At 45.5% G+C, this 14147-nt stretch overlaps 1 protein-coding gene across 1 annotated transcript in view; it reads left to right on the top strand.

The window, feature by feature from the left end:
- Positions 1-10373: 10373 nt before the first annotated feature.
- ankrd13c (ankyrin repeat domain 13C) overlaps positions 10374-14147 on the top strand; it is a 94300-nt gene continuing 90526 nt past the window's right edge. The window contains exon 1 of the mRNA XM_078218456.1: positions 10374-11101. Within this exon, the coding sequence (XP_078074582.1) occupies positions 10813-11101 (289 nt within the window). The 5' untranslated portion in view covers positions 10374-10812. The remainder of the gene's footprint in view (positions 11102-14147) is intronic.

The following is a 14147-nucleotide window of genomic DNA, read 5'->3' as shown; positions in this document are numbered from 1 at the left end:
AAAGAGTATGCCTGGGGTGCGCGGGATGCTTGATTTTGCTGGCTGCTTTTCCGAGGCAGCAGGAAATGTAGACAGAGTCATTGGATGGGAGACTGGTTTGCGTGATGGACTGAGCTTCGTTCATGACCCTTTGTAGTTTTTTGCTATCTTGGACCGAGCAGGAGTCATACCAAGCTGTGATACAACCAGAAAGAATGCTTTCTATGGTGCATCTGTAAAAGTTGGTGAGAGTCTTGGCGGACATGCCAAATTACCTTATCCTCCTGAGAAAGTAGAGGCATTGGTGGGCTTCCTTAATTATAGTGCCAGCATGGAGGGTCCAGGACAGGTTGTTGGTGATCTGGACACCTAGAAACTTGAAGCTCTCGACTATTTCCACTTCATCCCCATTGATGTTGACAGGGGCATGTCATCCACTATCCTTCCTGAAGTCGATGACTATCTCCTTCACTGTGTTGACATTGAGGGAGAGTTATTGTCGTCATACCAGTTCACCAAATTCTCTATCCCTGCACCCCAGTAAAGTTTCTAAACTGCCCAGAGTTTTGCTCTTGCTGTTTACAGTGTCATCTAAACCATTTAGGAGATAACTTGTGAAATAATGGAGATCTGGAATATCTTACTTGACACGGTGGCACAGTGGTTAGCACTGCTGCCTCACAGCGCCAGGGACCCGGGTTCGATTCCCGGCTTGGGTCACTGTCTGTGTGGAGTTTGCACATTCTCCCTGTATCTGCGTGGGTTTCCTCCAGATGCTCTGGTTTCCTCCAAAGGAATGTGCGGGTTAGGTGGACTGGCCTGCTAAATTGCCCTTTAGTGTCAGGGGGACTAGCCAGGGTAAATGCATGGGGTTTTGAGGATAGGGCCTGTGTGGGATTGTGGTCAGTGCAGACTCGATGGACCGGATGGCCTCCTTCTACATTGTCGGATTCTATGATTCTATAATAAGCATGAACTCCTTGCACAGTTTAATCCTCAACTTTTAGTTAAGAAGTACCATGAGAGGAGGGAGAGGAGAGTCTGGAGATGGAAGGACTAGGTCTGGTCAATAAATAAATAAATTCTAAATGAAACAATGTGTAATGTCAGTATTTAGCATTGTGCACAGTGCTTTTCATTGAACAAATCACATGGAAATAAATCAACGTTTACATCAGTTTGACTAAATGACTAAGATACTAAGTTTTTGATGCTGACATCAGAATCTAAACTAAACAATGAGCTAAGAGGAGAGACTGATCAGGCAAGAGAGAATTAATGGGTGGAGCAGTGCAGAGAATTGGATACCCAAGAACAGATACCCTCGAAAATAAACAAATTGGCTGGAGGAATGAGCAGTGAACTTCAGAGAGGTATTGAACACAGAGGTGGTACACCGCTTATAGAAACTGAGGAAGTAAAGAATAGATGGAAAGATTACATTGAAAATCTGTATGACAGAGATGGCAAGCTAACAGAACTAACAGAACTAGAACCAAACTTCGTTACTTGTGCTGACCTTGACCATCCATCCAAAAAGACATTCCTCCCATTTCGGAGGATCCCACTGATTGACTAAATGTGTGGTCAAGATCAGTTTGGAAAAATGGTGCGCATCACCTTTCAAACTCACTCCACCATCTTCTACCCTTCCCCTGTCACCCATCAACTTCCCTTAATCACCCTAGACCCACCCAATATCACCATTCCTATCCCCTATGTTACCCTTGAACTTCTCCCCGAGACCCTATCACGATTCACCTCCACATGAATTTCCTCTCCTCAGAGTTGACACCCATTACCGTCCCCATGCTCTGATCCTGCCTCATCTCTTTATCCCATCCACCTGAGTTGTCTCCCTCTGTGACCCACCCGATGAGACTTTCAACTAACAGACTCTCACCTTGTACCTGGCACCCTATCACATCCCACTCCCCTTCTGATTGTGACTATTCCCTCCAACCACTAGTACCTTGAGTTCTTCCCGCAGGACTCCACTGTCGACACCACTATCCTGTTCACTAAGACATTCCCCCACCCCTACCCTTTCAAAAAAAATTCTTCCCCCCAGCCCCCACCACCCACCACCCACTCTCTCCCCCCCCCCCACCCCCGATTCCCTCAACTCATTTTCCTGTACACACCCCTCTCTTCTTGCCTTTGCCTGCCTCCCTTGTCTTGGTCCAGTTCAGTGAAGTTATGCAAGGTCTCCAAGAAGGAAAACAACAACACTTACTGATCTCAAAGTCACAGAAGATGAAGCTTATCAGGTACACACCACTTATATACAGTTGTACAACTGAATGTTATAAATTCTGTCTGGTGGGGAACTCAATTTGAAGGGCAAACTTAATTCTGGCGAGGAGGCCATATGGTAAGTATCCATGAGATGTTCATGAAGCCAATGAGGTTCCTGAAATTGTTTGTTGGGAAGCTTGACCTGCCATGAAAATTGGGAGAACAAAATTCCAACTGCTTATCCTGCTGTCAGGAAACAGAATTTTTCCCTCCTGCCAAATTTTGTGCCTTTGCCCACACAGTTTTTGCCACTGGTGGGAGAGTAAAGTTCCGTCCCAAGATAATAAGTTTTTGGTACTGACATCAGAGTCTAAACTAAACAATGAACTAAGAAGAAGTACTGACCAGGCAAGAGAGTTAGTGGGCAGAACACTGCAGACAATTGGAAGAACTACACGGCAGCACAATGGCTCAGCGGTTAGTACTGCTGCCTCACAGCTCCAGGGACCCGGGTTCAATTCCAGCCTTGGATGACTGTCTGTGTGGAGTTTGCACATTCTCCTGTCTCTACGTGGGTTTCCTCCAAGTGCTCCGGTTTCGTCCCACACTCCAAAGATAGAAACATAGAAAAACTACAGCACAAAACAGGCCCTTCGGCCCCACAAGTTGTGCCGAACATATCCCTACCTTCTAGGCCTACCTATAACCCTCCATCCTATTAAGTCCCATGTACTCATCCAGGAGTCTCTTAAAAGACCCTATTGAGTTTGCCTCCACCACCACTGACGGCAGCTGATTCCACTTGCCCACCACCCTCTGTGTGAAAAACTTCCCCCTAACATTTCCCCAGTACCTACCCCCCAGCACCTTAAGCCTGTGTCCTCTCGTAGCCGCCATTTCCACCCTGGGAAAAAGTCTGTGAGAGTCCACCCAATCTATGCCTCTCAACATCTTATATACCTCTATTAGGTCTCCTCTCATCCTACGTCTCTCCAAGGAGAAAAGACCGAGCTCCCTCAGCCTATCCTCATAAGGCATGCCACTCAATCCAGGCAACATCCTTGTAAATCGCCTCTGCACCCTTTCAATCTTTTCCACATTCTTCAAGAATGATTGAATGAATGGTAGCTTGTAATCAGCTATTGAATTAATCTTCTGATGGGTCATTAATATTCTTCTAAGTAAGTTTCTGTCAGTAAAATGGTGTATAAGATCATGCTTTGTCTATCCCTAAATTAGAAGATCAAAAAGAAGAATTAGAAAATTTTCAAGATGGTTGTTAAACACAGAAAATTTAAAACTCTGAAACAATTTTGCAAAAAGAAAAATTAAAAAGAAAATGTATATGAATATGAAATGTTAAAGGAAGTATTTCCACTTAGGGTGTGATTAATAATCAAACATTGCCCTCAAATTTTTCTAGTTTTCATAAATCACATCATCTTCAAGTTTCTGCTCAAACTTCTTTGCATATTCCCTAACAGCACAGTAGGTGTTCCTACAACACGCGGCAGACCACCACTTTCAAGGGCAATTAGGGATGGGCAACAAATATTGAAACTAAAGCAAAACACTGTGAATGTTAGAAATCTGAAATAAAAATGGAAAATGCTGGGGAAAAAAGCTCAGCAGGTCAATTCAATGCAATTGTCAGTGTTTTAGAATGCATTTTTTCTTAAATATTTCCAAATGGGCTTGAACGAGTCATTCTGTTTCTCTCTCCGCAGATGCTGCCAGACCTGCTGAGCTTTTTTCCCCAGCATTTTCCATTTTTATTTCAGATTTCTAACATTCACAGTGTTTGGCTTTTGTTTCAATATTTGTCGCCCATCCCTAATTGCCCTTGAAAGTGGTGGTCTGCCACGTGTTGTAGGAACACCTACTGTGCTGTTAGGAAGAGAGTTCCGGGATTCTGCTTTCAGCGAAAGTGAAAGAACAGCAATATAGTTCTATGTCAGGATAGCATGTGATTTGGAGAGGAATTTACAAGAGGTGGCGTCCCCATGCATCTGCTGCCCCTGTCCTTCTAGGTAGTAGAGGTCGCAGGCTTGGAAGGTGCTGTTGAAGAGATCTTGGTGAGTTGCTTCATTGCATCTTGTAGGTAGTACACACTAATGTCACTTTGCATCGGTAAAATTAAAAAGTAAAATGTAATAATTTTTAAGTCTTCTCGTTCCTATAAGTTAGAAATAATCACAACTTAGATTCAAACATTGTTGTGTATTTATTGCTGCTCTCCATGTTGCTCGTGATTTGATACATTTTTACTGGGCACATGATGTAGTACAGCAGTAAAATGTGGCAGTACCCCAGATGTACACTCTCATAACAATTAGTTCCCAGTTCTCTACGAATAATATAACAATTCTGTTTCATTCTTCTCATCTCTTTCCCTTCATCCCATAAATATATAACTTGAATTTTACCTTGTTACCATTTGAATGATTCAAATGTTGTTTATATTTTCTGTTTCGTACTTCCTGGTTTACAGTGTGTCTCAGTGAGATTGGTTGCAAAGCTTCCCAGCTCACAGATGGCACAAACCCCCAATAAAGGGGAACCACACTGGATCAGTGAAGAACAGCTAAGGCCTTTTCTTTGCCACCGAGAGGAAATTCGAGACCATCATTATTGCCCTTTGTGTTTTTAAAACATAGGGAAGAATTCTCCCATCCCAACTGGAGAGGTTTGGTGGCGGGTAGAGGCAAGAAATCTAGCAGGAGCCAAAAAGTCGGAAAGTTGACAACGTAAAATTAGGTAGCAATTCTCCTAATAAAGTAAAGTTTATTTATTAGTCACAAATAAGGCTTACATTAACACTGCAATTAAGTTACATGAAATTCCCTTAGTCGCCACATTCCAGCACTTCTTCAGGTCAATGCATCTAACCAGCACATCTTTCAGACTGTGGGAGGAAACCGGAGCACCCGAAGGAAACCCACGCATACATGGGGAGACTGTGCAAACTCCACACAGACAGTGACCCAAGCCGGGAATTGAACCTGGGTCCCTGGCGCTGTGAGGCAGCAGTGCTAACCACTGTGCCACCATGCTGCCCCATAATGGTGGGTTAATGGGGGTCAAGCTGGCTGGTGGCTTGAATGTCATTTACATTCATTTGCATCTCATGAATGCTCATTAAAATACTGCCCGCTGGCATCCTGTCAGTCCTTCCAAACGTGCGTCATGCCAGCATGGTATTAGTTTGATCTAAAATCTGTTTGCTAATGAGTGGTGTGCACAGGTAGTCCTCAGTTCACAGGAGACTTCAGGGTGAGTGCAACATTGCCATTGTACTGTGCTGCCCCTGCTGGGGCAAACTGGTTCCTGCAGTCTAGCTCCAAGCTGAGCTGGCTTTCATGGACAGCATCATGCTGCTGGACCCATGGATCCTCGTATGTCATCCTCTTGGATCAGTTCTGTGCCTAAGGTTGGAAAGTACAGGGATCTCCTTGCCCCAAGTGCAACAGACCAGTGTCTTTCTGAACAGTACTTGCTGAGGGAGTAACGCAGCCACCACAACTATTGTCCAAAGTTCAACTGGGTGGAGCGTGACACGTGGCTGGCTAGGGAGAGGGTGTTGGCCTGACAAAGACAAAGAGGGAGGAGGGAAAATGTGGAAGTAGGGCTTATGCAAGGGAAGAGGGGGGAAGGCGAGGGCACACAATGACATGATGTGGAGATGCCGGCGTTGGACTGGGGTAAACACAGTAAGAAGTCTCACAACACCAGGTTAAAGTCCAACAGGTTTATTTGGTAGCAAAAGCCACTAGCTTTCGGAGCGCTGCTCCTTTGTCAGGTAAGTGTGAGTTCTGTTCACAAACTGGGCATATAAAGACACAAACTCAATTTACAAAATAATGGTTGGAATGCAAGTCTTTACAGGTAATCAAGTCTTAAATGTACAGACAATGTGAGTGGAGAGAGGGTTAAGCACATTTTAAAGAGATGTGCATTGTCTCCAGCTGGGACAGTTAGTGAGATTTTGCAAGCCCAGGCAAGTCATGGGGCTTACAGATAGTGTGACATGAAGCCAAGATCCCGATTGAGGCTGTCCTCATGTGTGCGGAACTTGGCTATCAGTCTCTACTCAGCGACCCAGCGTTGTTGTGTGTCGTGAAGGCCACCTTGGAGAACGCTTACCCGAAGATCAGAGGCCGAATGCCCGTAACCGCTGAAGTGTTCCCCAACAGGAAGAGAACACTCTTGCCTGGTGATTGTTGAGCGGTGTTCATTCATCCGTTATTGTAGCGTCTGTATGGTCTCCCCAATGTACCATGCCTCGGGACATCCTTTCCTGCAGCGTATCAGGTAGACAACGTTGGCCGAGTTGCAAGAGTATGTACCGTGTACCTGGTGGATGGTGTTCTCACGTGAGATGATGGCATCCGTGTCGATGATCCAGCACGTCTTGCAGAGGTTGTTGTGGCAGGGTTGTGTGGTGTTGTGGTCACTGGTCTCCTGAAGGCTGGGTAGTTTGCTGCAGACAATGGTCTGTTTGAGGTTGTGCGGTTGATGAAGGCAAGAGGTGGGATGTTCATCATCATCAATGACATGTTGAAGGCTCTGGAGAAGATGTCGTAGCTTCTCCGCTCCGGGGAAGTACTGGATGACAAAGGGTACTTTGTCTGCCGTGTCCCGTGTTTATCTTCTGAGGCAGTCGGTGCGGTTTTTCACTGTGGCATGTCGGAACTGTCGATCGATGAGTCGAGCGCCATATCCTGTTCTTATGAGGGCATCTTTCAGCGTCTGGAAGTGTCTGTTGCGATCCTCCTCATTTGAGCAGATCCTGTGTATACGGAGGGCTTGTCCGTAGGGGATGGCTTCTTTAACATGTTTAGGGTGGAAGCTGGAGAAGTGGAGCATCGTGAGGTTATCTGTGGGCTTGTAGTACAGTGAAGTGCTGAGGTGACCGTCCTTATTGGAGATGCGTGTGTCCAAGAATACAACCAATTCCGGAGAGTAGTCCATGGTGCGTCTGATGGTGGGATGGAACTTGTTGGTGTCTTCATATAGTTGTTTCAGTGATTGTTCACCATGAGTCCAAAAGAAGAAAATGTAATCGATGTATCTAGTGTATAGCATCGGTTGAAGGTCCTGTGCGGTGAAGAGGTCTTGTTTGAACCTGTGCATGAAGATGTTGGCATATTGAGGTGCAAATTTGGTCCCCATGGCTGTTCCGTGTGTCTGGATAAAGAGCTGGTTGTTGAAGGTGAAGACATTGTGGTCCAGGATGAAGAGGATGAGTTGTAAAATTGGATCTGGAGACTGGCAGTTGTTGGTGTTGAGTACTGAGGCAGTTGCAGCAATGCCATCGTCGTGGGGGATGCTGGTGTACAGTGCTGAGACAACCATTGTGACGAGGAGTGCTCCTGGTTCAACTGCTCCATGTCTGCTGAGTTTCTGAAGGAAGTCCATAGCGTTGCGACAAAAGCTGGGGGTTCTTTGTACAATTGGTTTCAGGATGCCCTCGACATAGCCGGAGAGGTTCTCACACAGGGTCCCATTGTCCGATATGATGGGACAGCCGGGTGTGTTTGCCTTGTGTATCTTTGGGAGGCAGTAGAGATCTCCAATGCGGGGAGTACGTGGGATGAGAGCACGGAGGGTGCTCTGAAGGTCCGTATCAAAGGTCTTGATCAGTCTGTTGAGTTGACGGGTGTGTTCTTTGGTCGGATCTGCGGGTAACTGTCTGTGGTGTTCCTCGTTGTTAAGTTGTCAGTACACTTCTTTGCAGTAATCCGTTCTGTTCAGTATGACGATGGCCCCTCCTTTATCTGCTGGTTTGATGACAATATTGCAGTTAGTCTTGAGAGCGCGGATGGTGTTGTGTTGTGCTTGGGTGATGTTCGGGGCTGTCTTGTGAGTGCAGCTGATGAATCTGGTGTTGACGCACATCCTGACGGCTTGGCCATACATGTCAAGTTGAGAGCAGCAGCCTTCCGGAGGAGTCCAATTTGACTCTTTCCTCTTCGGTTGCTGCACCGCGGATCTCTCTGTCGGCTGTTCCGGTTCATTGGCTGTCCCATTGTGTTCGCTGTTGGCCTCTTGGGGTTTGTGGAAGAACTCCCGCAGCCTCATTCACCTGATGAATTCCTCTGTGTCTGCTGCGAGACTGATGGGGGTCTATTTTGGTGGTGGGGCAGAAATTGAGCCCTCGGCTGAGAACTTTGATTTCATCTGGTTGAAGTGTGTAGTCCGATAAGTTGACAATGGACTTCCCTGCAGTGGTACTGTTTTCTACTGTGGTACCGGGGAAGGCTTGGTTGCTGCTGGTGGTGATGCCGAGCAGAGACTGATAGCCAAGTTCGGCACACATGAGGACGGCCTCAACCGGGATCTTGGGTTCATGTCACACTATCTGTAACCCCCATGATTTGCCTGGGCTTGCAAAATCTCACTAACTGTCCCAGCTGGAGACAATACACATCTCTTTAACATGTGCTTAACCCTCTCTCCACTCATATTGTCTGTACCTTTAAGACTTGATTACCTGTAAAGACTCGCATTCCAGCCATTATTCTGTAAATTGAGTTTGTGTCTTTATATGCCCTGTTTGTGAACAGAACTCCCACTTACCTGACGAAGGAGCAGCGCTCCGAAAGCTAGTGGCTTTTGCTACCAAATAAACCTGTTGGATTTTAACCTGGTGTTGTGAGACTTCTTACTGTGCTCACAATGACAGGCAGAGGGGCAAGGAGGTGGATGAAGAAAATGAACAATAGAGGGCAGAAAGAAAAGCGAAGAAGGAAGTTGGATCCTGAAAAGGCTGCATGAAAAGTTCACAAATGGGTGGGTCAAAGGGATACTACATCAATTATCAGAAGGGGACACAAAGACGCCAGAGCGGTGGATAAAGGTCCAAGTGGAGCAAATGGTGTCTTTCAAGTAATGAGCTCGCAGGTAGGGTGGTTGAATTGAGGAATAGATTTATTCAGGCTGCAAGCCTTCTCCCTCTGTGTCGCTGGCATCCTGCTTGGTCTGGTGAAGACAGGCAAGACGGAGAGTGATTTGTGTGCTGGATTGGTGTTTAAATATGGCGCAAAGCCCTTTGAACCCATTGGCTGACTGCAGACGGATGAATTAGATTCAGAGAGGAACCTGCCTGTGCATGATGAATGCGGCTCCAAGCATGGAACCTTGCATGGGACCTTGTCATTCTGGTCAGCACGAAAGGCGCCGCCGGAGGACACCCGTCACTGCACTTAGGGTGGGATTTTCCGGCCGCGCTCACCCTAAGACTGGAAAATCCCACCCGAAGTCAACAGACCTTTGCATGGGAAAAGTCCCCCCTCCCCCCAGCCGTGGTCTCAAAATGGGAGAATTCTACCCACAGTCACACCTCACTCAGCAGTGACATCTGTTTTTTTCCCCCAGAGTGAACATGTACCCCCCAACCCCCAGTGAAAGTATTAGAGCAGATCCAAAGATGTGTGGGTTAGGCTATGCTGAATTGCCCCTTTGGGGTACTAGCTCGGGTAAATAGCGGGGTTAGGGTCTGAGTGGGATTGTTGACGGCGCAGCCTCGAAGGGCCAAATGGTCTCTCTCGGCACTGTAGGGAGGCTATGCTTTGTGTAGATATGTGGGGGGGAGGGGGTTTAGTGTCACAAGTAGGCTTATATTAACACTGCAATGAAGTTACTGTGAAAATCACCTAGTCGCCACACTCCGGCGCCTGTTCGGGTACACCGAGGGAGAATTTAGCCTGGCCAATGCACCTAACCAGCACCTCTTTTGGACCATGGGGGGAAACCGGAGCACCCGGAGGAAACCCACCCAGACATGGAAAGGGTGTGCAAACTCCGCCACAAACAGTGACCCGAAGCTGGGAATCAAACTGGCATCCCTGGTGCTGTGAGGCAGCATTGCTAACCACTGTGCCACCGTGCTGCCCCCACTTCTTTCGTCACTTAATTCGGTTTCCTCTTGCCTCAGACAGTTGTGTGCGTGTGTTTTTTTTCCGGTTAATTATTATTTTGTACAAGATAGTCACTATTTCCACACACATGACTTCATCCTTCCCCCAAAGCCCCAGCTCCGGCCTGTGCCGCGATACGCAGCTGCGGCGGTTGCCACGGTGACGGCGCCACGCGACAATCGGGATTTGACAAAGATCGCGATACAGCCCAAGGCCGCGCTAAGCCTCGCGAGGTTTGGCAGAGGGAGTGAGGGAAGGAAAATGGCGGTTTTGTCATAAGTACCGAGCGAGGAGTTTTCCAACTGGACAGTGGCGCTGAAGATCAGCGGCCCTTCCTTCTTTTATATCTGCCTGCATTTATTTTCATGCCGTGGTTTTTGGTGTCGTTTTCCTTCCCCACCCTCCAGAGTTAGTTTGCCTCCTGCCTCTCCCACCCCCCACCACCCCCGGCACCGCCCCCACCCCCCCCTCCCTCCCTCCCTCCACGGCCGCTGTCTGATTCCTATGTTGCCGCAGCCTCCGAGCCCCGCGTTTGCCTCCTCTACATGTCGTTGTGTGGCCGCCGCGGCGCAACAGCAGCTGAGTGTGCTCTCGTCAACCTCCGAGTCCGTGCGAGGTCCGCGGCAGCCGCACGACTGCCGACGCCGCTGCCCCTTTCACCGTTCCCCTCGTCGTCATGACAGGAGAGAAGGCGGAAAGGATTTCCAACGGCCGCTCGGTGCGTAGGGATCACAGGCTGTTCAAAGAAGAGGCCGAGGCTGAGCAGGAGGACGAGGCGGCCAGGACTAAAAACCGGGCCAAACTCTTCACGAACCACAAATTGATCAAGGGCCCGGCTTTCACCACGGAGGCGTCCGCGACCAGGGGCGAGGATTTCCCAGTCCACGAGTGCGTCTTCAAAGGCGATATCCGTAGATTATCGTCATCGATAAGGACCCACAACATAGCTCAAAAAGATCTCCATGGTTAGTTTGTTTAGCGTTACATAACTTACGGGGATACTAATTACCCCAAGCAAATCAAAGTTGAACGCATGCACGTTTCTTGGTTATTGTGAAATATATCTTTCTAGTTTTTATTATTTGCCATGCCCATTTTAAATGTTAAGATATAAAGCTGACCAACTATAATTTACAAGTACTGCTGGAGAAAAATGCTGAATCTATTTAGTTAGTTGGTCTCAAGATAGACTCAAATCTACTTTTGGAAAACTTTGAGATAATAGCTGTACTTTTCGGACTCGGTGAAAATACTTTTTTTTTCAGAGTCCCGCTTGGGTTTAATCTTCTACAGTTCATCGATACAAAACTATGCTGAGTTAACGAAACTTTTGAGAGTTGTTCTAGTTTTGAACGCATTTTATCAAGTTGTTTTATATGCATATTTACAATACAAAGAACAGTTGCAAGGACCACTTAGTTGACATTTGTGATGCTTTGGTTGAGATCCTTTAAAACAGGTTATAACCCTGGCAAGCTTTACTCAATCAAAATTATAAAATCTTATACACACAGAAAGAAGCTGTGGCTGTGCTGGCTCTTGGAAAGATCTTTCCAATTAGTCTGAATCCACAAATGTTTCTGTGGTTATGTAAAATTTCATTTCAAACATTTCTCATTTTGCTTTTGCAAGTTATTATTGAAGCTGCTTACACCACCTTTTCAGGATGTTCATTCCTGCTCATAGCATACTAGGTATATTTAAAAATATATATATACAAAGTCACTGCTCTGGTCTTTTTTGCCAATTACCTTAAATCTGTGTTCTCTGGTTACTGATGCTTAAGCTATATGAATCAGTTTCACAGTAAATGATTTTGAACTCCCCTGCTAAATCTTCTCTAACCTCTGTTTTAAGGACAACAACTCTGACTTATCTAGTCTCTCTACATTTCTGAAGTGTGATCCTGGGTGATTTTTCTGAATGCCCTCGTAATTCTTCTGTACACCCGCTAATGTGTCGTGTCCAGAATGACATAATGTTACAAAGGCCCAGACTTCGCTGTCAGCATTGAACAAATAGCATCAGCATTTACACTTGCCCAGAGACATTCCCTGAGCTTTTAGATTGAAAATTGAGTTTATTAGCAAGCCAAAACAATGTTCATTTTCAAGGAAAACTGGCATCTTTGAGGAGGGACAGCAGCAGGATATTTCCTTACTATAAAAACAGAGAATGCTGGAAATTTTCAGCAGGTTATGGTAGCATTTGTGAAGAGAAACAGAGTTCATGTTTCAAGCCTGGCTTTTCATTGGATAAGTTAGAGAGAGGTTTTCAGCACTAGATGGGTGGTGGTCCTGGCTCAAAATCTATATCATTGTCCAATTCTGATGATAAACTCACAGACCTGAAACATTGCCTCTTTTTCTCTCCACAGATGCTACCAAAACCTGTTGAGTATTTCCAGCATTTTCTGTTTTATTTCAAATTTCCAGCATCCACAGTAAATTTTTTTTGTTTGGGGTGTTTCTTAATCAATCCGATTGAAGAATTACTGAAACCAGCAATATGGAGGTGTAAGTGTGATCGGTTAATTTAGTGTCAAATGTGCAATAGGAGAGGGAAGGAAAGATGAGATGAAAAGATAAATAAAAGTCAAAGTCCAAAATATTTTTTGCGTCTATATTTTGAATGAACAAACCCAAACCTTTTCTGAAGTGTTTAGTGGCTATCCATCTTGTAAGTACCTAACTTCACATTCCATTTATTTCCTGTCTGAGTCTCATGGTTAGATACCCATAAAGTTTGTGGAGGAGCAAGGAAACTCTGACAACAACATTACCATTTCCATGTTTGAAAGCAAATGCTTGAATGCTGTCCAATTTACTCAATAATGGTGATAGGGGCGGCACGGTAGCACAGTGGTTAGCACTGCTGCTTCACAGCTCCAGGGTCCCGGGTTCGATTCCCGGCTTGGGTCACTGTCTGTGTGGAGTTTGCACATTCTCCTCGTGTCTGCGTGGGTTTCCTCCGGGTGCTCCGGTTTCCTCCCATAGTCCAAAGATGTGCGGGTTAGGTTGATTGGCCAGGTTAAAAATTGTCCCTTAGAGTCCTGGGATGCGTAGGTTAGAGGGATTAGCGGGTAAAATATGTGGGGGTAGGGCCTGGGTGGGATTGTGGTCGGTGCAGACTCGATGGGCCGAATGGCCTCCTTCTGCACTGTAGGGTTTCTATGATAACCTCACTGTTTTTTCTACTGCAAAATGTATTGTATTTTCAGTACAGAAGCAAGTCATGAAAACTACTTCAGTTGGCACTGACCATTGATTACAAAGCTTTAACATAATTTCCTTTTTGTACTCTTAAGTCCCTATACATTTGTAAAGTCAATTCTATGTGCTTTTAAATGGCCTTCTGAACTTGTTCTGCTTTGTATACCCACCAATTTTGCATCCTCTTCAAAATTGTACCATTTACTTTTTTATTGCCTCTATTCATATTTGTGTCAAGGTAATCAAGAAAATGGTGCTGCACAAAAAGGCGCTGTGCTGTAATTTCTTAGCAACTTTTGCAGAATTCTTAATCACTTTTAAATATTTCAAGATATTCTGATTCTGTTTTTGTTCCTAGACGTAGGAAAAAGTTGGAGGATTGATTGTTCAGATAATGCAGTTGTGAAATATTTTAAAATGTTAGTTTCAATACATTTTTATTCCCTCACTTAGCATCTCCATGTAATCTGTCTCCTTCTTTTGGTCCCTCTCCAAAGGTTTGTTACCCCTGCCTGTGTTGCTCCTTCCATATCTGCCTTTTCACTCCTTTTCTTCCACACCCTTCGTCTCCCAGTTAATCGCTACCTCATATCTGCAAATGTTAATTGCCTATGTTCTTTACATCATATGACCTCACTGGTAGTAATATGTCCTATTGTCTAGTATGGATTTAAAGATTTCCTTTTTCCAAAAGACTTCAAAATAAATTGCTGATTGCTTGGCTGAAATAAAAGTTTTGAGAATTCAATGAAATATGTACGTATTAAAAAAAAACTGATTGCAATTAGAGGCAGCAATA

The sequence above is a fragment of the Mustelus asterias genome, chromosome 8 (assembly GCF_964213995.1).
Source record: "Mustelus asterias chromosome 8, sMusAst1.hap1.1, whole genome shotgun sequence".
In the NCBI taxonomy this organism is placed as follows: Eukaryota; Metazoa; Chordata; class Chondrichthyes; order Carcharhiniformes; family Triakidae; genus Mustelus; species Mustelus asterias.
This window is presented reverse-complemented; position numbering and strand designations above follow the sequence as displayed.